Here is a 25,018-nt window from a genome sequence, read left to right on the forward strand (position 1 = left end):
TGTACATGATACACATTTGTCTTACCTACATGAAATAATTAAAATAAAGGTTATTTGAATACTTAAAATGAACAAAATAATAATAAAAAGGTAAAATTATTGAACTAGCAACTCACCATGAATGCAAATCCATATAAATTTGCAATCTACATTGAACATATGTGTGTATGTGTGTGTATGTATGTATGTCTTCATTCTAGTTATTCACTAACATTTACATGATTGACACAGCTCATTTTGAAGCTTTATGTACATTAGAATATTGTCTTACATCATATTCTTTTCTATATAATATGGTTATTGTAAAATAGTAAATATTGAGCCGTTTAATTTTAATAGACATTCAGTTGTTAGATCATATTTGTTAGAATGTTACATTATATCTTTTTTTTTAATATTGTATGTTGATTGTAAAATAAGAAATATTGAGTCGTTTTATTTTAACAGTATTTGATTGTTGGATCATATCAATTAGAAGAGGTTGAATGATTATTTTTTACTTAAATTTTTATGAGAGGATGACTTTTTGCTTTTTAAGTTTAAAAACTCTACTTTCAATTTTATTAAATTTGTTATTTTTTAAGTAGATGGAAAGACAAAAATACCCCTATTTTTATTTAAATTAATTAATAATTCCCCTAAAAATTATAAAAATTGCAAGTGAAACTATTCCTCTTCTGTTGTAGTCACAATTACATTGTTACCAACCAATCTTTCAACTTCCCACTGCTATGTGATTAGTCTTTCTCACTACTATTGTGTTTTCACCCCTATGCATAAACTTTTTGGCATTGTCAATTCGATATGAATTTACCAAATCTCACTTAAAGCTGTTTTTTTGTCTAAAACTATTGCTAATGAGCTTCATTTGCTTAGATATTATCATTACCACTAACTCTATTGTAAATATGTTAGACTTATAAGTGTGAAGATTAAAACTTATATTATACAAAACTAATTGACTTATGTTAATGTTTAATTTCTCGTACTTATATACTACTTACTTATATTAGATTTATTAGATGTGATACTCTCTTTTTTTTATTTGAGTCTCTAATACCTTCACTCAAGTGCAACCACTGAAAGTTTTTGGTTGAGTATGTTATCATTTGTATCTAAGAATACTTTAGGTTGTTAGATCTGTCATTTGACTTATACTCTGATATCATATAAAAAATATATTGGGTTTATAAGCGTGGAGAGTAAAACTCATATTACACAAAATCAATTGGCTTGTGTTAAGGTTCAATCTCTCACATTTATATACTACTTGCTTATATTATATTTATTTGAGGCCAAAATACTATTATCCACCCAAAGTATCCTCTTATCTCAAGTTTCCACCTCTTAACTTTGAAAATCTTATTTATCCACCCATAAGTGTTTAAAGTTAACAAAACTTTAACCCTTAAAATTTTATTTCCGTCCCCCCCCCCCAAACCCTAAAAACTAATAATTTTTCCCATAGACCAAATTTTAAAAAATGGCATTCTCCCCTTAAGGTTTGGTTTTCAAAATCCAACGCCATCTCCAATACTTCTTTGACAACATCTCTTTTCTCTTCCTCTAATGGTCACTGCCTCACCATCTTTTTCTTAGGCCGATGGTCCTAAACCCAACAAGAAATGATGTTTCATTGGGAAAGACGAAACATCGTCTTCGCGATGAAGACAAGATTCTCGTCTTTGTTGATGTTGTTTTCGTCTTTCCAAAGAAGTTGAGTTATTTTCAATGTCGTTTAAGCTTTTAAACGAGAAAAGCTTGACCACTAGAGAGATAAGAGGCATTGAGAGATATTAGTTGCCAATGACGGCATCGGATTTGATATCAAAGATTTGGAAACTAAACCTTAGGGGAGAATTGTTATTTTTTAAAACTTAGGTTAAGGAGAAACTTTTAGTTTTTAAAGTGTAGGAGAGGAAAATGAGATTAAATTTTAGTTTATTTTTAATATTACAGATAAAGTGACAATTTTACCTCTAAAATCATTAATTTTAATCACTCATAAATAGGTATTTAAGATTTTCAAAGTTAAAGAATAAAAACATGAGATAAGAAGATACTTTGGGTGAGAATAAGTCCTTTGGCCTTTATTATATACGAGACTTTTTTTTTTATTTGAGTCTCCAACAAACTTTAGGATGACTCATTGCTCGTTTGAGCCCTAAATGCATCTAAACCTGTTGGCTCCCTTGAATGTTTTTTAACAACCAAAAAATGCAAAAGGAGAAAAATGAAAACAAGGAAGATGAAAGGAGAAAAATAAAAACAAACAACTAGTTACAGCTAAAAAGTAATTGATATTAACCCTTTAATATACTGTACAAAATGACATAGAACTTTTTTATTGTTAAAACGAATACTTGATCTTAGTGAGGAGGTGAAAAAAATTGGAAAATTTTAAATTTAAAAAGTTAAAATCGTTTCATCACAGGGAATAATGATTATGCCATGAGAAGAATGTGGATAAATGAATGTTATCGTGGGCTTCATGGGCTCGGCCCATCTCTAGCCCATGTTGAATTTTTTATTTCTAATAAGGATTTTTATTTGCTAAACCTAGAAAAGTAAATTACTTTTTCTGTTTGTAATTCTGTTATATGTTATTTTAACAAATTATTAATTTGATGAATTACTAGAAAATTACTCGAAAAAAATTTAGTCTCAAGGGAACTTATTAAATTTTTTTCAAAAATTCCAAGTAATCGAAGGGCGTGTATAGTAATTTCACACAAGCGATAAAATGCCCACCCTCAAAAGACGTTACTCGGTTGCCCAAAACAAAGCGCTAGAGTCTTCTTCGTCTTTCTGATTCCCGAACCCTAATTAACGAATCACTCTTTTGAATCATCCGACGACGTTTTAGGCCGAATGTCGATTCCACCTTCTACTTCGGCTCCATCGGCCTCTTCCTCTGCACAATTCACATACAGCGCAACACCATCATCATCAACCGCAACAACTAGCTCCTACTTTCCTTTGCCTTTCCACCTCCAACAACCCGATCCGATGTCATATCCTCAACCCTATGTCGCTGCTCCGGCCGCTCCCGTTGTGCCCTCCGTCTACTCTGCCCCCGTTTATTCGCTACCCCAGTACCACCAGGTCCGTGCAGTTTCATCTTTTTTCGGTTTGGTTGATTTTTTGAATTAATTTTCAAAATATCTGACCAATATTTTATGAATTAATTTTTAAAATATTGCAAGTGTTTTATGAATTAGTTTTCTAAATATCTGACAAGTTTTAATAGAAATACGTAATGACATGACACGTTTGTCTAAGTAACTGGGATCCAAATTACTGATTTAGATTCCATATGAATAAAGTTTTAGGTTTTGTACGTGTGGCGTGTTGTATGGTTTATGTTAATAATTTTGTAGTCGAATTGAACAAGAGCATCAGTTAAATTTTTGCCACTCAAATCTTGAATTAGATTTTGAGTTGGTCGTGGAATTGTGTTTTGTTGTTAGGTTTATCTTGATGATTTATTGTAGTTTGATTGAACAGGCACAACAGTTGTTTCAAAGGGATGCGCAGACGATTACTCCTGAAGCTCTTGAGAGTGTGAAGGCTGCACTTGCCAGTAGTGAGATTGAGCACAAGGCTGAAACTAAAAAGAAAGCGATTCCTCGTAAAGCTGCTGGTCAAACTTGGGAAGATCCCACACTTGCGGATTGGCCTGAAAGTAAGAATTGGATGCATTTAACTTCTCTGTTTTGATGATGGCTTTAGTGTAATTTCGTGAATTATTTTTTACACTTCAGATTTTTTTCTTAGTTTTTTTAAATACTGAAGTTGAGACTTGATTTTGCTAGGGTTCTGTTCATGATTAATAATGGTGTTGATGACATATCTTTAAATCTAAAAGGGACAGACCTTAATATAACATGATTTCAGTTATGTTTCCTGTCATACCATTCTCAAAGTCCAGATGTTATATAATGACATAGATGTTCTCGAAATCTTGATTTTGGAAATTGAGGGCAGAAGCTATTAAGTACACTTCAAGGTCCTTCTTGTTTTGTTTTTATTTATATGTGCGTGCAGTTAGAGGAACTTACTCCACAGAGGTGTCATATGGACAAGTGTGGTGATGGCTGTATACTGGGTCATTTCACTTGGGAGGGATTGAAAGATTTTATAATTGTAGGGAGAAGAAGTTAGTTTTGTGGGTTTTGTATTGCAAGGTTTTCCTATATATTTCATAATTGGGAAACAGCTCAACACTAAGATAATGCTTCATTTTTAGATTTTTGTTCTTCATAAGCATTTGAAAAGTTGATTGCTAATTTGCTGGTCCATGAATGTTTTATTTTGCTCATATTTAAAATAATCTTATTCTTTTTTCAAAGAAATAATAAAATAAAGTTAACTACTAAATGTGTGCTTTTTAATTTTTGTTTTTGTTTTTTTTTTTTTGTCTTGCTGGATTTATATAAATGCTCATATGTTTTTGAAGTGTCTTTACCTTTACTGAGCATTCTGAATCATCATTTGTTAAGTTTGGACTCACTGTTCTCTGTATGTAATTGTTTATATATTGGCTTTCCACCGCATGTGACTTTGATGTGTTAATTAATTTTTAACATTCTGCAGATGACTATCGCTTGTTCTGTGGTGATCTTGGTAATGAGGTGAATGATGATGTTCTTTCTAAAGCATTTTCTCGATTTCCTTCGTTTAACATGGCAAAGGTAAGCTTCATTTTCAGTTGGATTTTTATTCTTGGATCATAAACATTGCTTGCTTTGCTGTGAACTTTTTTCGTATTTCTTCTTCAGATTTCTATTTGAAGCGCACAGAGAAGTAGTATTGTGTTTGTTTATGTTAAGGTAGGCTCTGTCTTCAAATTTTTAACTAGTTAGACATCTGATCTGGGATTAGCTTCTGAGTTGCTAACTGGATTTCTAATTTACATGGATTGATGATTTTCAAGTTTGTCTACTTATGACATCAATTTGGCAGTCATTCAGTTTGTCTGAGGATGTTTTGAATGCCCTAACATTTATCAAAAAATTGAATATCTGTATCTACATACGAGATCTCAAATAGTTTGAAGTCAGACTTGACCTTTTAATATTGGATATGAACAGTTGGAATCATCTGAAGCTTGAATTGGTTTAATTTTACCCAATTCATGGACTTACATGAGTTATAGCCAGATTGAGTTGATTTGAACAAGTTGGAGTTGGAGTCAGGTTAGTCCATTGAACTCTTGAAGTGGGTACGAATATATTGACATTTTAAGAAGCATTAAAGTGTATCATACAATGATACCTCATCTTTCCCCATACTAATGAACTATCCATGGGGCTTTCCTTTTCGGGAAAAAAAGGGCTGACTTTTGTGGAAAACTCGTTCTTTTTTTAACATCTTCCTAGTCAATACAAACTTCATTGTTTCTTATTGAAAGTTAAAACAATTGACCTTAAAAATAGATTCTATAATATATTTCTTTAAACAAAGTTCAAAATTTAAATTATAATAATTTCACAATTTCCTCTTGAAAAAAAAAATTCATATAGAGATAAAAAGGAGTTTAATGGGAGTTGGTCTACTGATGCCCCTGGAACTTTATGTTTGTTTGTGTTGTGTTATCTTGGACGCAGATTTATTGGATTTGTCATGACATTAAAGGTTGCCCCCTTTTCTTGTGAAAAACTAGATGCCAGTGGTTTTCTTTAGTCTCCTTAAGTTTGCAATTCATGTTTGGGAGGGGACTTTAAATCTTGACTCCTGCTTTGAGGCTCATTTTAGCCTGGGAAAGCTCTTCTGATGCTTTTTCTATTCTTATCATAGTATAATATATGGTTGGACATAATATAGTAGCATTTGCCTATTTTGCTTCATCTTCAATGTTTGTTAGTGATTCTTATGTCCATGTATTGTGGCTCGTGCATATGCTGTGTGACCTCATGTCTTTCTGTTATCATGTTAACAGTGTTTCTCTTATTTTCATATGGCTATTTTCTTTTGATGAATATTCTGAATAGGGCTTGTGGCTGTTTATTATATTATAAAAAACTTAACATGTGTATAAACACCTTTGACACGGTGATGTTAGGTTGTTAGAGATAAACGGACAGGCAAAACCAAGGGCTATGGATTTGTTAGCTTTGCAAACCCTTCTGACCTTGCTGCAGCTCTTAAAGAAATGAATGGTAAGTAATTCTACAATGATTAAATATGAAGTTGTACTATTTAATTTATAAATTGAGCATTATGTGCTAGTCACTGAATAAATTAATTCTTTTGAGTTATTAATGTTACTTATACAACCCTTCTTCTAGGTAAATATGTTGGAAACCGACCTATAAAACTGCGGAAGAGCAATTGGAAGGAAAGGACAGATTTCAATGCCCTTGGAAGGCAAAAGGTAACTGTCTGATCGCGGTGTTATATTTATCTAATCTACCTATTGTGTGAGCCCTGCTAATGTTGTGATTTACATGTGAATTTTGGCAGAACCAGAATCAAAAGAAACCGAAGCTTCCAAAGAAGAGTTTCTTGCACAAGTGATCAGGGGAATGTCTTCACTTAATGGTTAGACTTGAAAGTGAGCAATTAGAATGTATTAAAAAGAATATTTTACTCTTTTTAAATGGATGATGACTTTAATTAGACTGAATATGTTTTACTCTCTTTGTTTCAATATCATTTTTCAGTAACCAATTATTTTGGTTGCATTTAAATTTTCATAAAAGATAGATCTAACTTGATTATGCTTTTATTTTTTTCCCCAAGCAAGAAATTTTGGTTTAATCCAAATATAATCAATCCAAAGATGGAACTAACTCGTCTTAAATTCTTGCTTTACAAGTTTGACAGCTTCTAATCTGTAAGAATAAAACCGTATATAAATAAATCTTAATAGGATGACAATATGTAAATTAATGACTTAATTGTTTATTTTTTTACAATTATTTTAAATCATCCAATTATGTATTAACACATGGTAAGTGAGAAAGATTTATTTGTGTACTTGCACGTTTTAGGTTCATCTTCTTTTTCCACTTATAGATAAGGTTAGATTTAAGTCAAGTTAAACTCGTTTGAACTCAAACTCGACTCGATTCACATATAACTGAGCTCAAATTTAAGCTCAAATTCGGTTCAAATTCAATTTGATTCATTTTTCGTCATTAAAACGATATCGTTTTAATATATATTAATCAAAACAATATTGTTTTATATTAAAATTTTTAATTGAAAAATCTAATGAGTCACTCGAGCTCGAACTCGATTAGAGTTAACTCGTTTTGGATTTATTCAAATCGAATTCAAATTTGAATTCGAACAGACTAGGTTCAAATTCAACCCTATTTATGGGAAAGCAGTATTAGTAAATATGAAAGCCGCCTTTAGACCAATTAGCATTAGTAAATGGCTGTCTATTTTAACTTATTCTAATTTGAATATCATTAACCATGGGACCAGAGCGGCAATATCAGCCAAATCTAAGTACTCTCTACAATAAATTCGCTTTATAATTTTTATCATATCGCGCGTTTAGGTTTATATTACTAATCTATTCTAGACAAAACAATAGTGCAGCCTTAATTAGCTGAAAATCTTTACGTTTACGTAGATTTGTGCGTAACTCTCTGACTGTCAATCCCCCATATAAACAACCAATCCACTCTATAAGCAAATAAATGGGGCTATGTTGTCCTAAAAATTCTACAAAATATGCTCAACAATTTGGCATCTCAAAAAGAACCGAATTGAAACGAAACTAAGGAAAAGTTAAATGAACCTGCGGGGACAAGATCGTTCTGTTTGCCCATCACTGACTGGGAGAGTTCAGCTCCACAGAATCCAGATTTAATTTGTAACATAGAGTTGTGTTTAGCGTCTGCTAACCTTTTTCAACAGGTGCAAGATTCCGGAAGACCTATATGGCAGTATAACAGATATCAGGCAAACACACTGAAAGCTTTCCAAATAGATTTCACTATACTGTGGTGATATCAACATGCAAAACTAGGACAGCAGTGGTAAGTGAACATGATCTCGCTGTGATCTCTCACTTCAAATTGCTCTTCGAATCCTGCATCAATCATCTCATTCCACCTTGTTCTCATCACTTGGGACTTCTGAGTTTTACCAACCGAATTGCATTCCGGGCAAATATGCATAAACATTGCCTGAAAGTGATGGCTGTGACAAATGGCTTCTTCCTTCAATTTAAGAATCTCACAACAATAACAACTGAGAGACCAAAAAGTTTTCTCCAACATATATACATGTGATTAGGCACATCACATTGTCCTTAAGAATCCACGAACTTCAATCAGGAAGTTGTTTAGGTTCTTCCTGAATCTCTGGTAATTCACACGATCAAGAGTTGAAGAAAGCTGATTTGAACTCGTCAGGGACTGCAATGCATTTGTCAGTCTTGATCTGAGTGTTGGATTTACCTGCCTTTCAATCAATTCATTGCCTAATCTCTGCAGCCAAAGATAATCAACAATCCTCTTAAAGAACATTCATTTAACAGACTTCTATTACATATATCGGCTGATAATTTTTCCATTCTGTTGCATTAAGGTATGAATATAAACTAATTTAGTGAGGTTATAGGAACAGCAAAGCGATATAACTTAATAGCTTCATTTAGTACAACTCATCAGAGTTCTAGGAAGCTCTCCTGTCACTAGGTATTATTATCCAATCTCACCCAACTGAAAAAGGGTAACATCTGTAGTTCTTAAAACTGTTTTTCAACCTAAAAATGGTCTTTGAGACGAGGGGAGCATTGATAGGCACGAGAAGATCAGTCTTACACTTTTTCCCATAATGAATAAAAAATTATTTACTAGAGAATTTCATCACTAAATCAAAAGTTACTAAAAGATGGTAACAAATTGACAAATTTTCAGTTTTACATTTCCATGATAACTTCAAATGACTTTGACAATCATGGAAACTTGATTTATATACCTGGTATAGACCTTGTTCACAGAGGATCAACGGAAAGAGAGCATCTGCTGCAGTACTGACCAGATCAGGACTGAATTCACAGAAGAAATTGAGCTATTAGGTACAGGTTGAAAGAAGCAAAATTAACATTGATATGCTTGCTTATGTTAGACCACGTGTGCAGACAGACTGGGCCAATATCATCTTTAGCAGATGTTGACTGTACCTTTATATAATAATACAAAACACAACCATTTACCTGTAGTCCTCAAAAAGCAGTAACTGCAACAATGAACAAAGAGACTGACTCAAAATCCCTTCTTGTGGATTCCCATTTGAATCTTTGAGACCTGCAGCATGTGCACCCAAGCCTATTTTACCAGCACTCATCTCCTTGTAGTGGAAGGATGCAAGAGCTTTCAGAGCTCTCAGGCACATATCAACTATTTCTGAGTCCTGTAGAATTGATATAAAAAGAGGAAAAAGCTCAGATACATATCCTAGGCAAAGAGTCAATGTTTCTGAAAGCATCCCGCAACAAATTTACATGATAATACATATGACTGATGCCAACTATGGGATGAGGGCCATAAAGGGCCATGTTTCTCGGCATATTTAACAATACATACATCCCTAAACTATGTCAGTAACAAAGAAGGAAAATTTTTTTAAAGAGAATTTGAGCAGTACAAATACATATCTACAACAGATTAACATTATTACTGATACAATAGAAATTTACCTGATGGTGAAGACCAAAATCAAGAGTTTTAAGTACTTGAGCTAAGGCTTCAGTATTTAGTTGGGCAACAGTTTCAGGATACACTTCCAACATATGAGACAGCAATGCGAAATACTGCACCATAAAAAATCCAGAAAATCAGCTTCCTGATGGTAAACCATGGTCAATCCGTCAAAGAAGAATTCTTACATCATGACAAAGCTTGGGGTATTTCAACATGTCCAAGGATATCAGAGGGGTGATAATGTGTAGGCCGAAGAAAACAACCTACAAGAACAACACATCAGTCACCATAGATGAGACTCATACGAGGACTGAAAATATGAACTTACCTGAGAAATATTGGTACCCTGAGCTTCGATGGAATCTGTAGAAAAGTCAACCTGCAAGATTAATTGTTTCATATAATTTAAAAAACTTCGCTGGATGCCCAATGCAAATGACATGGAAACTCCACTCCCAAGGTTGTAAATAAACATCTTACAAGAAAAAAGCTAAACTTACTAGATCTTTTGAGCAGAGGCTTGAAAGAAGTTGAAGAAGAGCACGCAGATCTTTGTATTTTTCTGTCTTTGCCTCATTAAGTAAGCTGCTTGAGAGGGTCATTAAAACCTGGAAGAATGGTGAATGAAAGACAATTTGAAAAAAAAAAAAATTATTTGATGTCAACAGATGTGGCAACAATCATTATTCGCTTTCTGTTAAACTGATTAGTAGTTAAATCACTAAAGCGATAAGACTAATTTGGCTTATATCCCTTAAAACAAAATATGCCTTTCCTTTCATATATCTATATGAACAAGTACATGTGTGCTAAAATTGTAAGGAGATTTAAACATAAAATCTATTGCATTAACATATTGTTCAGTGTTTATAAACCCCAAACCAGCCAACCATCTAGGAAAACATAAAATCTTGTACGGTGGTTGGCTAAAAAACATATCTTGCATGAATTTCTATGATATTCCATACTGCTTTAACTATTTTGTAGTGATTCACAGAGGCAGGCAAGTCCTGAGACAAGTACTTTTACTATAGAACAGAACCCGTATGTGAAGGTAAAGATGGACAGCTATTGTAATCTCAATTCATCAATCACCTTCTCAAAAGAGGGTAGAAAGTTTGAGAGTTACAATTAATTTGGGCTCAAACCAAATGCATCAAAACCAAAGATAACTAATTCAAACTTGAAAGTACAATTAAAATGAGCAGACTTGAAAGGTAGAAATCCAACCTAATTAGCAATGGTAAGAAAAAAAAAAATACAGAGAATCAGATGCAATGATTGAGCTTATTTTATACTCTGTCACGAGTATCTTTAGATTAGCATTGCTTTAATATGAGCAACACAGGTAGAAATAAAAGTTACCTTGCCAATATTGTGGGATGCGTAAAGTTGAAGCAAACGCATGCAAAAATCTACAACGACAGCAGTTTTTTGAGCCTCTAGGTAAGAGATTTGTCCGTCTACCCAGTCAACAACAAATTTAAGTAGCAGATAAACAACTGCAGACTAAGAAACAATTAGAAATTAGTACTTGTAAATGAACTACAACCCTTGAAACATATTAGGATGATTTTAGATTAAATTTTAAGAATGGAAAGTAAAAGTACAATTGTTTTTAATTCACCAACATAAACTGAAATAGTAGGCGATTTGAAATTATAATTAGAAAAACTAAAATAATGTTTGCAAGATAAAAAGAGTAGTGGACAATAATATTTGTGAAGAGTTCAGCAAAAATAAGTAACAACTGATCAAGATGCATACAGCAATCAATCATATATATATAAGCAAAAAGGTTCTACTTGATGTTGATTAGTGACTAAAACAATAAAATTAGAGGCAATTTTTTGAAGGATGTGAAACTAAAAAGTGAATGATGGGACCATTGGTAATTAATTTTGACAAAGAATAGTATGACACAGAAATGTTTAATACCTCATGTTTATAAACTTCAAGAAGAAGCAGAATAGGGTTCATTACAGAGAAGCCTAATTCATATAATGCCTTCTGCGTTCGAGGTTCAGTAGCATTGGCAGCTCCGCGGAGCCGCTCCAACAAGCAACTGACCTATAAGATGTAAGATGTAATGAAGGAAAAAATTATCCCTCAAGATATCCATGAATTTGTAAGGTTTTAAGCCAGAAGAGTCATGTACTTACCGAAAGAATGACATCTGGTTGTTGTGCAACATTTTTTACATCATTCTTGTTAGACAATTCTACCAGATATGTTGTAATATGATTAGTAAGATCCCGTACATATCTAAGAAAAATTATGTCAGGTAATTAGCGGCATAAAATGTAAAAGCAGACAAGAAATGCACAAGGATAACAGATGAATGGAAGACTCACTGATTTGATGCTTCTAAATTTCTCATTCCATAAGCTGACAGAACAAGTGTTTGAGCTAGTGAACGCTGGAGAAGCATGAAGGAATAGTTACACAAGGGCCAAAAAATAAAAAACTGTACAAATCAGGGGATCATATAAGGATATCAGATAGCAGTTTCACCTGATTAGTTGAATTTAATAAAAACAACGTTTTACCATTAGCAAAAGCATTTGCTAATTCACGCCATGAATCCTACAAAACATATCAAGATAACTAGCTCAAGTATCCAACCAAAATTCTATTAAAAAGTAAGTGTCATGTAAAAGATTCCAATTCTATTTAAAATAAAGTGTCATGGAAAAGATTTCTTCGTCATTGAGTTGTCCAGATACTTAGGGCCAACAGGTGGCCCAAAGGGATTCATGCAGTCTGTTTCATTTATTTTGAATTTAGATTTTGTCAAGTTGCGTGCTCTACTATTTGATAAATGAAATGTTCATTATTTCACTGCCTAAATCAAATGGCCAATATAGATTATTCTACAAGATAATCTAGGTCATTCTGCACCCATATTTAGTAAAAATGCACTGAACCAAACAGTTTTGAAGTCAATCAATCACCAACACAAACAACTTTAAAAATTATTATTTAACCGTTTCTTAGACTTGGCCAGTTGGTATTAATGGTTACAGGACAATAGAAATAGTATAAACTCATACTTCATTTCTTGGCTTAAAGTCCTCTGATGTGGTAAAAAAACATTAAAAGTTAGCCCTTCTAGTCTTTGCAGCTAGGAAACACTCAAGTTCCATATAATTTTGGGTGCCTAAAGAAACCAACTTCCTCTGATTGGGGAAATCAACAATTGTCCAGTACAAATACCCCTAAATAAAGCACTTTCATTTAAAAAAAAAAACTCTGTATGAGTGTACAATACAAGGTAACATATGGCCAATCACACACTCTTCTTTGAGGTTGCCACTAAAAGATATCAGATGCCATAGCTTAATAAGATAACAGCATTGCCCATATTTCAAATGATGTAATTGTAACCTAGGCCAATAGTGCATGACTAATAGTACTGCACTGGGAAAATTATTGCGACATTAGCCTTCTTCACTTGACAAATAAATTAGCAATCAGATTTAAGTATTTATTCAGATCATCAAATTTACCGGTTGGATGAACATCTCATTCTTGAATTAGGGTCATCATAATACAAATGGACGACACTAAGACAAGAAACCCCTGCATGCTCAATATAACCACACTAGTCCAGTGTCATACAAAATGTTTAAACTTGGCTCAGTTAATGCTTTTGCACTATGATGTGATTTCAAGAGACTTGAACATTTGCGGTTAACCTAATGCATCTGAAAAGTAATTTTTTGAACACTGTTAGGAAAAAAAAAATTAAAGAGGCCTTCTAAGTTACAGATAAGCATGTGATCAGCAGAAAAAAATAAGGAAAAGGACCAGATAAGCAAAGTAGCGGTTTTGTATTCAAAACTACAGAGAAGCATATGCTCACCAGTGCAACAAGGTGTAAACAAATATTTTTTCTTTGGATTAGTGCATGTAGAAGCTGGTTACATGTGAGTTCCTGTCAAGCATAAAATAATTTCAATATCTGAAGATTTTCTTTCCCTGGACAGTAAATAAGATCTATGAGCACATTCAATGATTTGAAAGCATAATCAGCCACAGTCAGAGAACTATTTCCATTTTATAAATGATGGCATGCTTTCTTTTTTGAAAGAAAACTTATTGTATGTCATTGAAAGGCTAAAAAGCCACTTATTGTATGTCATTAAAAGGCTAAAAAGCCCCTTCATTATTCAATTATGTCAAGTCATTGATGCAAAATGCAACTTGAATTAGTTTCCAAACTCTCTCAATATAATGATTCACTCGTTGAACTCTCCACATACAGCATAAGTAAACAAGAGGTAGAAATAGCGGACATTTAACGAATGTGAAATAAAAAGAAAAGGGTTCTATATGTTGACCTGCAAATCTTTCTCGCCAGGATATGAAACAAGTGTCGTTATAGCAACACGAACAATTATGTCAAGCACAAGCTTTCCCTGATTATGCTCTCCAAAAAAACTGAGCAAAGCTTTCCTAGAATGTAAAGACTGAAGCTGATGTTCGTAATCATGACCAAAATTGCTGTAACCATCTCTAATTTCTTCGAAAGGCATGAGATATGTCTGGGACCATCTTGCGAGAAACCAGACAATAGCCTGCATATGGCATTAGGTCAAACAATTATACCAAAATGGCATAACATGACCATTGGTTAACCAAAATTTCAAAAAATAATAGCCGGTCATTAAGAATTGTTAATTCCATTATGGCAAAGCCCTTTTGTACAAATAAAGTTCACAGAATCATTGAGGGACTCAACAATTTCAATCATAGTCTCCCACAATAATTGGATCTTCATCATATAAAGGACACACTTCATTGGAGCTATTATGTATGTGAATAAGCTATCATGCATGGGTTCATGCTTGTAGTAATAAATGCATAACTGGTGAAGTAGCAAATTTTATGCTCAAAGAAAATTAAAACAACAAGGTACCTCCATAAGTCGAGGACTGAAAACTGATAATCTCATTTTTGGATCTAAACACTGCTCAGCAAATTTTATAATTGAGCTGCATCAAATAAAAAATGAGCATCACATAAACGATTGCATCTCTTGCTCCAAACTTGAAATGAATAACATTTGATACTTTGGTTCAGTTTGACAGTTGTATAGGTAAGTGAAAATGAGAAAGCATAAGTTTACCCAGAGATAATGACAACAGGATGTTTATCCTCTTCCAAGGTGTCCAAAAAACAGGTTTGTATAGCATTTGGAACCTGATTATCACAGTGTGAAAATCATAAATAGAATTCCGGGTAACAGGAAACTGGCTTCAAATACAGTGATGTTTGGAAGTTCATCCAAAATTCATCACATTTATGTACAAACAGGAATGCAGCAAACAGCCATCTATAATGAGACAAAATCTAATTCATAAGAAACGCTGAAAAAGTATTTGGAAGATGGACAGACTGGTTTGTTTCGTCTTCACCTTGGAATTCAAGGTCTAGAAGGTTTGAGACTCCTTTTTATTCATTAAACTAGGACGGAAAAGTGAGATAATCCTGTACATATTAAGTTTGCAAAGCTGGGTGGATAAAATATGCACCTTTATCTTACATGACAAATTTGGGCATATAGATCTTATTTCTTTCTGATGCGAGTCTTTCACTGGATTTCTTGTTTACTAATGAAAAGTTCCTCTTATATTTATGCATTTTTCATAAATAAAATAAATTAATTAATTGATCAAAATAATGATAAAAGGTGAAGCTAACATGGTATTTTTCTGCATCAAGAATAGTTCATGCAAAATTATATTGTACAGTGGGGCTGATTTGATATGCACATGAGCAAAGCATGTAAAATTGGAGAACATAAAATGAACAAATGTGTAAAAACTGGCTGATTTGAAATGGCAAAGTTTAGAAATAAGCAGAAAAAGTGACCAAGTACCAAGGGTGTCTCTCCCTCCCCTTCATCAGCAAGTACATGTCCAGTGATAAGTAACAAAGAGTAAAGTTCCTCCAGAGTCTCAGTTGGATCAATCATACCCTATAGACAAATTAAAATAAAAAGCAGGTGCCAATCAGAATTATTAAGGTATATCAATTTGTGTGTACAAGTGTACATATATACATTAGAGAAAGAGAAATAAATCTATACAAAAAGCCTAATTCTTGCTTTCTATATTATTAATTACTGATAATATCATTTGTTCTTACTATGTCTACACCAGTATAAATACATTTGCCCTAATACGGAACTGAAGTTCAAGTGAAATAAATTGCTTGCTAAAAGATTTAAATAGAATACTATTTGCTCTTCTTTCCAAAAATGGCCTTATTCCTATCTCAGCAATTTTTGGTCAACAAATAGTTCATGCAGTGCATGAAGTAATCATGCCTTGATATGCAAAGGAAACTGCAGCGGTTTGCACTATCATAAGAATAAAAACTCACTATAATCGGTTAGCCACAAGCCAAAAACTTGGTTCCCCAAATGATGGTAATGTAAAGATAAAGAGCACCTGATGAAGCCGTGCGAAGCGCTCCGTAAACAGTCTTGTAAGTAGAGGAACTGTAGCATCAATTGCTGCTCTTGCAATGAGAGCATAAGAACTTAATCTTTCATCCATGGCTGCAAGGAAATGAAACAAAGATATGGACCAACAATGATCCAATGACGACAAAGGTAAAAGATGGGAAAACTATACACAGGAGTTTTTGTAGTCTTTTGGCATACCAGAAATGGAAGCCTGAAGGTAGTTGAAGCTGTCATCCATTGCTGACAAAGAAGCCACTATACAACAAAAAATGAATTATAGAATAAACTTATAATAGAAAGAATGATAGCATTGAAAATGCTGCCCCAAAAAAAAAAAAAGAACATCAACAGTGAAGCATTTGATTTACCTTTTAGCTCACACTCTACAATCAAGGCAAAGAGACTAGCTGTAGCATTTAACACTTCCGGTGGAAACACTGCATTTCCTCCCTTGCTATCAATTGACTGAAAAAAATCCCAACAATTTATTTTTTATGATTTGATGGCCACTACTAAACAAACCCAAGAAGAAAGAATACTCCATCTTTCAGTAACAAGCGTGACTTTTGGTCAAACTCAATCATGATAAACTGCAAACTGAAATTCCAATCTTTACAAGAACACTAATTTCCAAGATTCAGGTTGAACTAAACTAGGATTTTATCCTTGAAAAAGGTATTAAACAATGAATGGAAAGAAATCAAAACAACATTGTAAGGCAAAAGCGTAAATGAATACTAAAGTTATACCACAAGTAAGGTGGTCCAGGTATCTAACAAAATATCACGTGCTTCCCAACTCCATGTCTCCTCGTCTGAGCTATTTAGCATAAGATTTTTAATAACTTCACACATTAAGGTCGATAGCAGGGTAAGAGTACCAAAGGGCCTGAACATTATGGAAAAATGGAAAAACTAAAATTATTTCAAGACTAAATTACAAAATACAACTGTAGATCCTCCAACATAAAAGTAAATCTCTCTCTCTCTCTCTCTTTATTTTTTATTTACTCTTATTTTTTTACTTTTGTCATCTATGAAACAGATACAATTCATGGATTTAGTTTAAATAAGGTAATATATAGGCAAACCAGTAGTGCACCATAAATATACAACCTTACAATTTAATTAAAAAAACATAAACTGAAAACAAAACCTGACAAATCTGAAAAGGACATAAGAAAAAGAACACAAAAACCAAAGCAAAACAACATCTCAAATTGAGTGAATAAAGAAGAAAGAGGTGTCATGACATCCCTTAGTAATTAAAGCGCATGAAGATGATTAAAGACAAGCTCAACCATTAAAAATAAAAATGAAAGACAAACCAAATTAACTCAAGAAACTCCTGCTTCCTTGAAAAGCTTATACAACAATCTTGAAGCAGTAGAATAATGATGAACAGATGATCAACACTTCAAATATCAGTGTTGCACAACACACACCAATGACCAATTAGAAGATAAGCACACATTAGGCCACCTCCTTTGACATATTCCAAGTACTAACCCTTCCATGAGTCAGAGATAAAGAAAGGGGAAAAAGAATTAACAAGCCCCAACACAAACATTTGAAACAGACCTTATCGATTTAAGGAGTCGGTCAAATATGAATGGGGTTGTTACAGTAGCTATAGATAACAATGCACGGCAACCATCAAGCATCTCACTGAACAAAACCAAAATAAATGTGAGGCTCCATTTAAAACATAAAAGGTACAATTAAAAAAAATAGTGAAACAAATAAAATTAAAGGCTAAAAGACCTTTCACTTCTTCCAGATTCAATTGCTTTAGCCACAATATCAGGAGGATCAACCCATGATAATATCCCAGATAGCAGTTGTAGTAAATGATGCTCTTGCATTTGTCCATTATCTAAATTAATGAGAATGCCAACGAAAAAACATACATTAAATATAATCAAACACCCTAACTAATTAGAATTTAAAACAAATCACGTAATTTTAATGGTAAAACAAATATATGTAAGAATGATAATATCGCAAAATGAGAAACTGGCATCCTTTAAGGACAAGTTTTCGGCATCAAGAGCGGCTGAGAAGGCAAGCTAGTAAGCACAAGAATCCCAAATTCTTAAAGCATTTATCATATTGACAGCTTGTGATTGACAAGCAAAATAAAACACAACCATCCAACACAGCTATCACATGATCAAATTGTTATGTTATTGTTGAGGGTGCCAAGCAAACACCAACAACAACATATAACACATGATGGTAAAAATATAGAGAGGAAACCCATACCAGAAGAAAATATGGTTCCAGTCAGGGAGCAGAATTGCACAATAAGCTTTCTGACAGAGACAGCAATGGGACAGTCAAGCCAGTAACCTTTACTTGAACATTTCTGTCTCAGTGCTGCATATAAGTTCAAGAGCCACTCAACATGACCACTTGAAATTAAAACATCACGCCATGCTGGACCAGGCTACAATCAACATAAATATGAATCACTGATATGTGTAGAGAACAAAATTATAACTGTCACATGAATCACATTAAAAAATAGAAAATGTGCTTGTTTAGAGCAAGCTATGACACAAAAGAAAAAGTTATAATGGTTATAATTTTTTAAAAAGTGGTTTTTTTGGCAGGTATTATTTTACTGATATAAAATCATACCATCATATGCAACCAGACGTGACCATAGTTACCAATCAAAAGATTTTGAGCAATTATTTTACCTGCACTAGGATACACTCAGTTCTCTTAGATGAAGCACTATCTTGCCTGACTCCAGCTGAAAAAACATTTATACTCATTTTTGTGCCACTGGTGTTATACCGGAAATCCCAATTCAAGATTTGAAGCAAGAGACCAAGTGCAGCAGTACAAACTTTAACTTCAGATACCGCAGCATCAGATTCAATTATTACTTTTGTAACACTTATAGCAGCATCTCGTGCCCAACAGTAAAATGTCTATAATCCATAACACACCAAAAAAAAAAAAAGTCAGGGTATAAAAGGATTATGATTATGGAAGCTTATGAACAATAACGCTCTATTATTTGAGGGATAACTTCAATAATTCTTCATAGCAAGCACAATGCCAACAGTCATTCAAGAACCTTCAGATAGTTTAGCTCTAATGACATTCGACACTGCTCATGAAACTCCCTTGGAAGGCCCAATGCACTTGAAGTAGTTGGAGAAAATTCAGATACCTGCCAAACAAAATCTCAGCCTTAAATTTGAAAACATGACATGAGAAAGTGAAAAGCAGATAAGAACAAGAATTGAGGTGACATATACCAAAGATTCCAGAAAATTGATTCCAATGAACTGCACGTTTACTCCATGATTACCATAAATAGCCTGGTTTACCTGAAGCCATAGACAGTTACATACACCAACCAACATAAGTATCCAGAATGAAATAACAAGTAAACTAAGGTTTGAAAAAGGCTGCTACGTCATCTCACAGATATCAATGAAACAGTTACAAAGCAATCACTATTTAATCTGATTCCCCTATGGATTTTAGGAGTTCCAGATTATGATTCTCCATGGTGATTCTCTGGCTAACTTGTGACAATTTCTGCCTTCTTTCATTACATTTTCTGAGCACAACTTATCACAGTTTTACACATTACTGATGTAGGGAAATGGTATGAGCCACTAACATCTGGTATTATATTCGGACACACACATATAGAAAATATTAACTCATTGGCCCAAGCAGAAGAAATGTGAGGCAGAGCCTGTGTAATTACAATGACCAGAATTCTGAAAGACAGCCTACAAAAAAGGTTACTAATCCATAATATTAAAGAAATATTAGTTCTTAGGGCAATGGCTCGGAGAAGTTATAATTGATACAAAATATCAAAGAGGGAAGAATAATACCTGATTAAAAAATGTTTCCTTCTCAGATGCAGTAAAATCAAGCCTACATAAATTATATTGCCAAAATTACATTAGAAATTCCAATTTCTTACATGGCTAACATAGAATTCTACACAATCATCAGCTAATAGGTTACTCGAATCTTAATGAAATGCATGGATGCAAATAAACAAAGCAGCCATTTTCCTCACTACCTCATCCTCAATTTTATTATATCTTCAGAAAAATTACATTCCACATCAAATCATCTGTTTAATATTTTGTTTTCTGCTGTAGGAACTCACCCTTCCTTTCATGATCCATCCTATTTAATGAGATCAATGTAATCACTTATAATCCTATTGCCACCAATACATGGCCACTTTATTAACAATACCTAAACAATTTGTTCAATAACCTTACTAGACAAGCACTCTAACCAGATTGCAGTTATAAAAAACTACCCATAGTTCTGGACCCAAAGCAAATAGAGGGGAAATTAGTTAAGATGAGGATGAGAACAATATTTCTACTCACCATGGGGCACCCTCATACAAATGAAACTTGTTCCCCCTTTAAGTTAAGTCAAACTAACTCAAAAGTTTCCAAATGGTGCCCATGATTTACAGATTCAATCATATCACATTTTTTAAAATAACAAACCTCATTTTGCAAACATAAAAAAATTCCTAATCCTGACACCTGTCCCCTTCTTTAGGTCTTTGGATAAATAGAAACATGAAGTAGCTAGATGGCATGTAAAGATACCATTGTCAGCACTACAAGTAGCATATGAACTTTTTACATCTTAACTTTGATGTTTAACATAAATTTATGGGTAGCTTACCATCCTCTTTTCATCAACTGAGCTGCCACAGAAGACACCTTTGCCTGGACATAACCATCTGGCGAACAAGCATGTTGCATAACAAAGCATAGGCAAAAACTGCAGACAAGATATATAATTTATAGCATGACCAGTAAACAAATTAAGTGAATAGTGCACTAATCAAATTGAAAGACGAAGAGACTTTCATGTGATAATTATACGACGTGAAGATCACAATGCTCGCTAGAAACTGGCCAAAGTATAGAAAGATATTAACAGCCACATTTAACATTCAAATATAAAATTTACCTTATCAAGCCTCTCCTGTCATCAGCTGTAAGGAATGGCCATTCTCTCATAGCTGCATCTCGAATTGCTGCAGCAGCCTGAAATCTTGCATTTGCAACCTGTGAATTCTCTGACATAAACAGAAACCATTTTTGAGCAGGAAAGATTGGCTAGTGAATCTTCAAATCCCTAAGAACTACACAGCAAAAATATCAATAAACACACTGCAACACATTTTTAAGTGAACGACTTTATTGAATCCAACAAGAGATTTAGAAGTAGAAGGTAACTTTTGATCATTCATCAATTTAAGACTTATCAAACAAAATCCACTGCAATAGACAAAGAAGTACCAGACTGGGACCATAGTATCATAAACATGTATAATCACCATACCCTAATGATCATATAAATTGAACAGTTAGGAAATTGGATATTTAGAAAAGAAAAGGTTTTAAACATTTCTTAATCACTAGATCATTCAAAATTAGTATACCTCATAAAGAATTAAATCTACTCCATTTCCTTACAACTAGAGAAACCAAGAAAATTAATGCCATCCCTTGATAGAAGCAACTAAATCTCATCTACCTCACATCCAGTTGACGCCATACTAATCACAGCAACACTGCAGGCATCATTAATGCACCTTCATTCTTAAAACCAAGGAATTTACTGTCTTTGAACTTTTGCATTTAAAAATAAATAAATTCTTTCATCAGAACCTTTCCACTTCTCTTTCATTTTGTAAAAAATTTCTACAGACTCTCTTTCCGGTCTACAGCCATAAAATGTAACAGCTATTTATAAAAACAAAAAACTTTGTATTCGCAACACAGAACAATTAGTTATAAGATAATTAGATTTTCTATTCAGATAAACAAATTATCGATTTCAAATGCTAAGTTAGAAAGAAACAAGACTTGGAATGTACCACAGTCATAAGGAGCAATAGAATTGACATACAAAGCTAGGAAAATACACAAAGCATGTTTATTTTAGAAGTTTGTTTCTTAGTTCAAATAAATAGCTATTACCAGTAGTTGTAATGTCCAAAAGAAATGGAACAATTGCAAAATATAAGAGAAAGCTTAGTATCAACACAGGCATATCATAAATGCACATAATGTTTGCTTGACTAAAACTGACAAACCCCTTCACTAACTATTGACAAAGTCATTTAACCGCAATATGATTCTATGTTGATATAAGTTGAAAAATGCCTTCACTGAATGTTAGAGATTGTATTATCAAGTAACAGGGGAAACAATAAAAACATTACATGATATTCAAAAAGTGATTTCTTGTTCTCTCAGATATTTTAATAAATCTTTACTTCATATATGCATCTAACATTTGAACAGGATGTCCCCAGAAAACCGTGTGAGAAATGTGATTACATTTAGTGTCAGCACATTCACAGTTGCTAAGAGACGCTTCATTGATTAACACTATCTAAAATATATATTTACAAGAACATCAATTATAAGTTAAAGTGATTATCCATGTTGGTCCCTCCAAAGCAAGGTCCTTGGAGGGGTGTTTAGGGCTTAATTATACCCTTTTCCATTGTGCTTAAAATGGAGGTTCACAATATATGAAACTGATGTATTGTGCTAAGCAATCCAACGCTTTGTGATTACACCACAAAATGAATGTAGTAGGTTCATTTTCTGCCATCTGAAATTAAATCAACTTACCAAGAATGAACTGACACGCCTTGTACGGCTGAGGTGATTGGCATAGGGCCAAAATTGTTGCCTCAGCTGCAGCTGGATTCACATGCATCTGCCACAACAGCAATATGTAAGGAAAGACATCCATATTCACATGTGTACTTTATAAAACACAAACTCTCATTAAACAGGCAATCTCAAAACCACTATATAACCTTATGAACTTCAAAAACCTCCATCAAAAAACAATCTAACTTAATTTACTTCCATATGTCCTCCTGAGCTTCATCTATCATCCACAAAATAATCTACTCAAATAGTTTATAGTTACATCAAAAGAAGTTAGTTGTAGCTGATTCTAATACTCCTTTTCATCTTCTAGGAAACAACAAACAGTAATCTCAAATTTTTGCATTTTCTCGGGAAACAAACAGAACCAAAGAAAAAAGATGGAAGTGTACTGAAACAAAAGGACACCTGAATGCTAGAGCAGGCGATCTCGATAGATTGCATGATAGACTGTAGCCTCGCCAAGTCGGCAGGGCCACCTTCTCTTCCTCCTCCTCCGCCATTTGAATATCCTTGCATCTTTATCAGTAAACTACTTCCTTTTTCAATTCGACTTCATCATAAAACAAAAAAAGATTAATTAATAAACAGGTGATAGATTAGGATTTAATTCTATTATATTCATCACAGTGTTTTAGTGAGCGAGCACTGAATCGCAGAAGTTGCCTGATTAATGCCCCTACGTAAACAGATTCTTTGAGCCCGAAAAGAAAATATCAGGGTTTTATAATTTTTTTTTTTTTCTCACTGGCCTGGCCTGGCCTGGTGACTCGTTTAATTATATTTTACAGCCGAAAATAAAAATATTATTTTTTAATAATTAAATATATAATTTTTATATGATAACTTCAAATTTTTAAAATTTTAGCATTTATTCAAAAATATTTTTTACAAATAATTTCGAAATAATTTTACCAAAGGGTTAAATATAAACACTTAAAACATAATGTGTGTTACAGTTTTTTTCAAGTAATGAGGGGTACATAAAATTTTTAAAATATGAGGGAAAATTAAAATTTTCAATACAAGTACTTAATTTGCACGTAAAATTTCAATTAAAAGCTTTTTGTATTTGAACCCATTCAAATTGAGTAGACACAAGGGGTGAGTTACTCAAGTCCCCATATTTGGCATGACCCGTGGGGATATGATCTGCAAAATTATCGACTGTACTGGAGTTCTAAGGTAAAACCTATATACGATATACCATCAATTAAAAAAATAAAATTTAAAAAATAATTAAAAATATATATAATTTCATACGTCAGTCTGTTAAAAAATGGGAGAAGAACTATTTCACCCTCAACTTTTGATGCGCTCTTAAAATGTCACCAATGACAGATGAAAATCCATTTTTTCCACCTATGAGTCATTAATATGGATGATATCTATTTGCATAAGGGTAAAATATATATTTTACCCTTATTAGATGAAATGACAAAAATACCTCTCAATTTAATCTCCCAAAATTGATGTGAGGGTCTTACCATTCACCCCCCTTAGGTTTTAGAAACTAACATTTTCACCTTACCTAAAATTTTTAAACTTTAAAAACTAACATTTTCACCCCCAAACCTAGGGTTTCCATATTTTTCAAAATACAGCCGCCCCCCATAACTTTCAAAACTAGCATTTCACCCTCATTCTTCAATTTCATCTCCCGACGTCGTCACTGACATCCTCCTTCTCTAGGTGCAACGAGGAGACAAAGATATTCGTCGCGTCGTCCAAACACGACGATGCGTCATCCTTCGACTGTTCTTCCAGATCTGGACAACGCTTCGTCGTCCAGATCTGGGTTACGAAGGATCGTCCTTCGTCGTCCTTTGTAGTCGGAGATAGGAGATCGGTCGAATGTGCCGGCCGTCGGTGGTGGCCAAAGAAGGAAGCACCCAGGGATGAAATCTAAATTTTTCAAACTTTGATGATGAGTTAGTTATTATTTTTTAAAACCTGGGGGGGGAAATGATAAAATTTTAAAGTTTTAAGGTTTTAAATAGTAAATGACGATTTTACCCTTGTCCCTAACTGAAAAATTGGATGGCAGTTTGCTCATGGGTGGGAAAAATGGATTTTCATCTGTCGTGGGTGGCACTTTAAGAGCACATCAAAAGTTGGGGGTGACATAGTCATTTCTCCCGTTAAAAAATACAAACTGCAAGCCCA

General features: G+C 33.5%; 2 protein-coding genes across 4 annotated transcripts; one reads left to right on the forward strand and one right to left on the reverse strand.

The window, feature by feature from the left end:
* Window positions 1–2,752: 2,752 nt before the first annotated feature.
* Window positions 2,753–6,628, forward strand: LOC123209772 (RNA-binding protein 42). Its single transcript, XM_044627909.1, has 6 exons — window positions 2,753–3,105; window positions 3,508–3,685; window positions 4,597–4,694; window positions 6,065–6,161; window positions 6,291–6,376; window positions 6,466–6,628. The coding sequence occupies exons 1-6, from the start codon at window positions 2,872–2,874 to the stop codon at window positions 6,517–6,519; spliced, it is 747 nt and encodes a 248-aa protein (XP_044483844.1). The 5' UTR covers window positions 2,753–2,871; the 3' UTR covers window positions 6,520–6,628.
* Window positions 6,629–7,560: 932 nt separating this feature from the next.
* On the reverse strand, window positions 7,561–23,575 carry LOC123208858 (exportin-4). Of its 3 annotated transcripts, XM_044626460.1 has the most exons (32): window positions 23,261–23,565; window positions 22,808–22,895; window positions 21,129–21,237; window positions 20,838–20,936; window positions 20,012–20,054; window positions 19,418–19,489; window positions 19,234–19,329; window positions 18,848–19,084; window positions 18,408–18,591; window positions 17,907–18,018; window positions 17,724–17,810; window positions 16,893–17,031; window positions 16,512–16,608; window positions 16,342–16,398; window positions 16,127–16,236; window positions 15,553–15,651; window positions 14,800–14,873; window positions 14,590–14,665; window positions 14,012–14,248; window positions 13,534–13,605; window positions 12,183–12,254; window positions 12,023–12,087; window positions 11,831–11,933; window positions 11,607–11,738; window positions 11,034–11,177; window positions 10,169–10,276; window positions 9,997–10,047; window positions 9,854–9,931; window positions 9,665–9,778; window positions 9,182–9,378; window positions 8,944–9,013; window positions 7,561–8,450 (listed from the first exon to the last, which is right to left on the reverse strand). In XM_044626460.1, exons 1-32 carry the CDS (start codon window positions 23,369–23,371, stop codon window positions 8,262–8,264), a joined length of 3,522 nt encoding a protein of 1,173 aa, XP_044482395.1. In that variant the 5' UTR covers window positions 23,372–23,565; the 3' UTR covers window positions 7,561–8,261. The 3 variants fall into 3 exon arrangements, 2 of the variants coding, with proteins under 2 accessions (XP_044482395.1, XP_044482396.1); XM_044626461.1 differs by lacking the exons at window positions 7,561–8,450; window positions 8,944–9,013; window positions 9,182–9,378; ... (7 more) ...; window positions 12,023–12,087; window positions 12,183–12,254 and adding an exon at window positions 12,284–13,375 and having other exon boundaries at window positions 23,261–23,574; XR_006500848.1 differs by lacking the exons at window positions 7,561–8,450; window positions 8,944–9,013; window positions 9,182–9,378; ... (9 more) ...; window positions 13,534–13,605; window positions 14,800–14,873 and having other exon boundaries at window positions 14,112–14,248; window positions 23,261–23,575.
* Between the last annotated feature and the right edge of the window lie 1,443 nt (window positions 23,576–25,018).

Source organism: Mangifera indica, chromosome 2, assembly GCF_011075055.1.
Source record: "Mangifera indica cultivar Alphonso chromosome 2, CATAS_Mindica_2.1, whole genome shotgun sequence".
In the NCBI taxonomy this organism is placed as follows: Eukaryota; Viridiplantae; Streptophyta; class Magnoliopsida; order Sapindales; family Anacardiaceae; genus Mangifera; species Mangifera indica.

Coding starts and splice junctions, on each gene's coding strand:
- LOC123209772 (XM_044627909.1), top strand. CDS start 2,872: ATGTCGATTCCACCTTCTACTTCGGCTCCATCGGCCTCTTCCTCTGCA. Junction 3,686..4,596: donor ACTTGCGGATTGGCCTGAAA/GTAAGAATTGGA, acceptor AACATTCTGCAG/ATGACTATCGCTTGTTCTGT. Junction 4,695..6,064: donor CTTCGTTTAACATGGCAAAG/GTAAGCTTCATT, acceptor CGGTGATGTTAG/GTTGTTAGAGATAAACGGAC.
- LOC123208858 (XM_044626460.1), bottom strand. CDS start 23,371: ATGCAAGGATATTCAAATGGCGGAGGAGGAGGAAGAGAAGGTGGCCCT. Junction 16,399..16,511: donor TGTAGAGTGTGAGCTAAAAG/GTAAATCAAATG, acceptor TTTGTTGTATAG/TGGCTTCTTTGTCAGCAATG. Junction 9,014..9,181: donor CTGCTTTTTGAGGACTACAG/GTAAATGGTTGT, acceptor CTGTGAATTCAG/TCCTGATCTGGTCAGTACTG.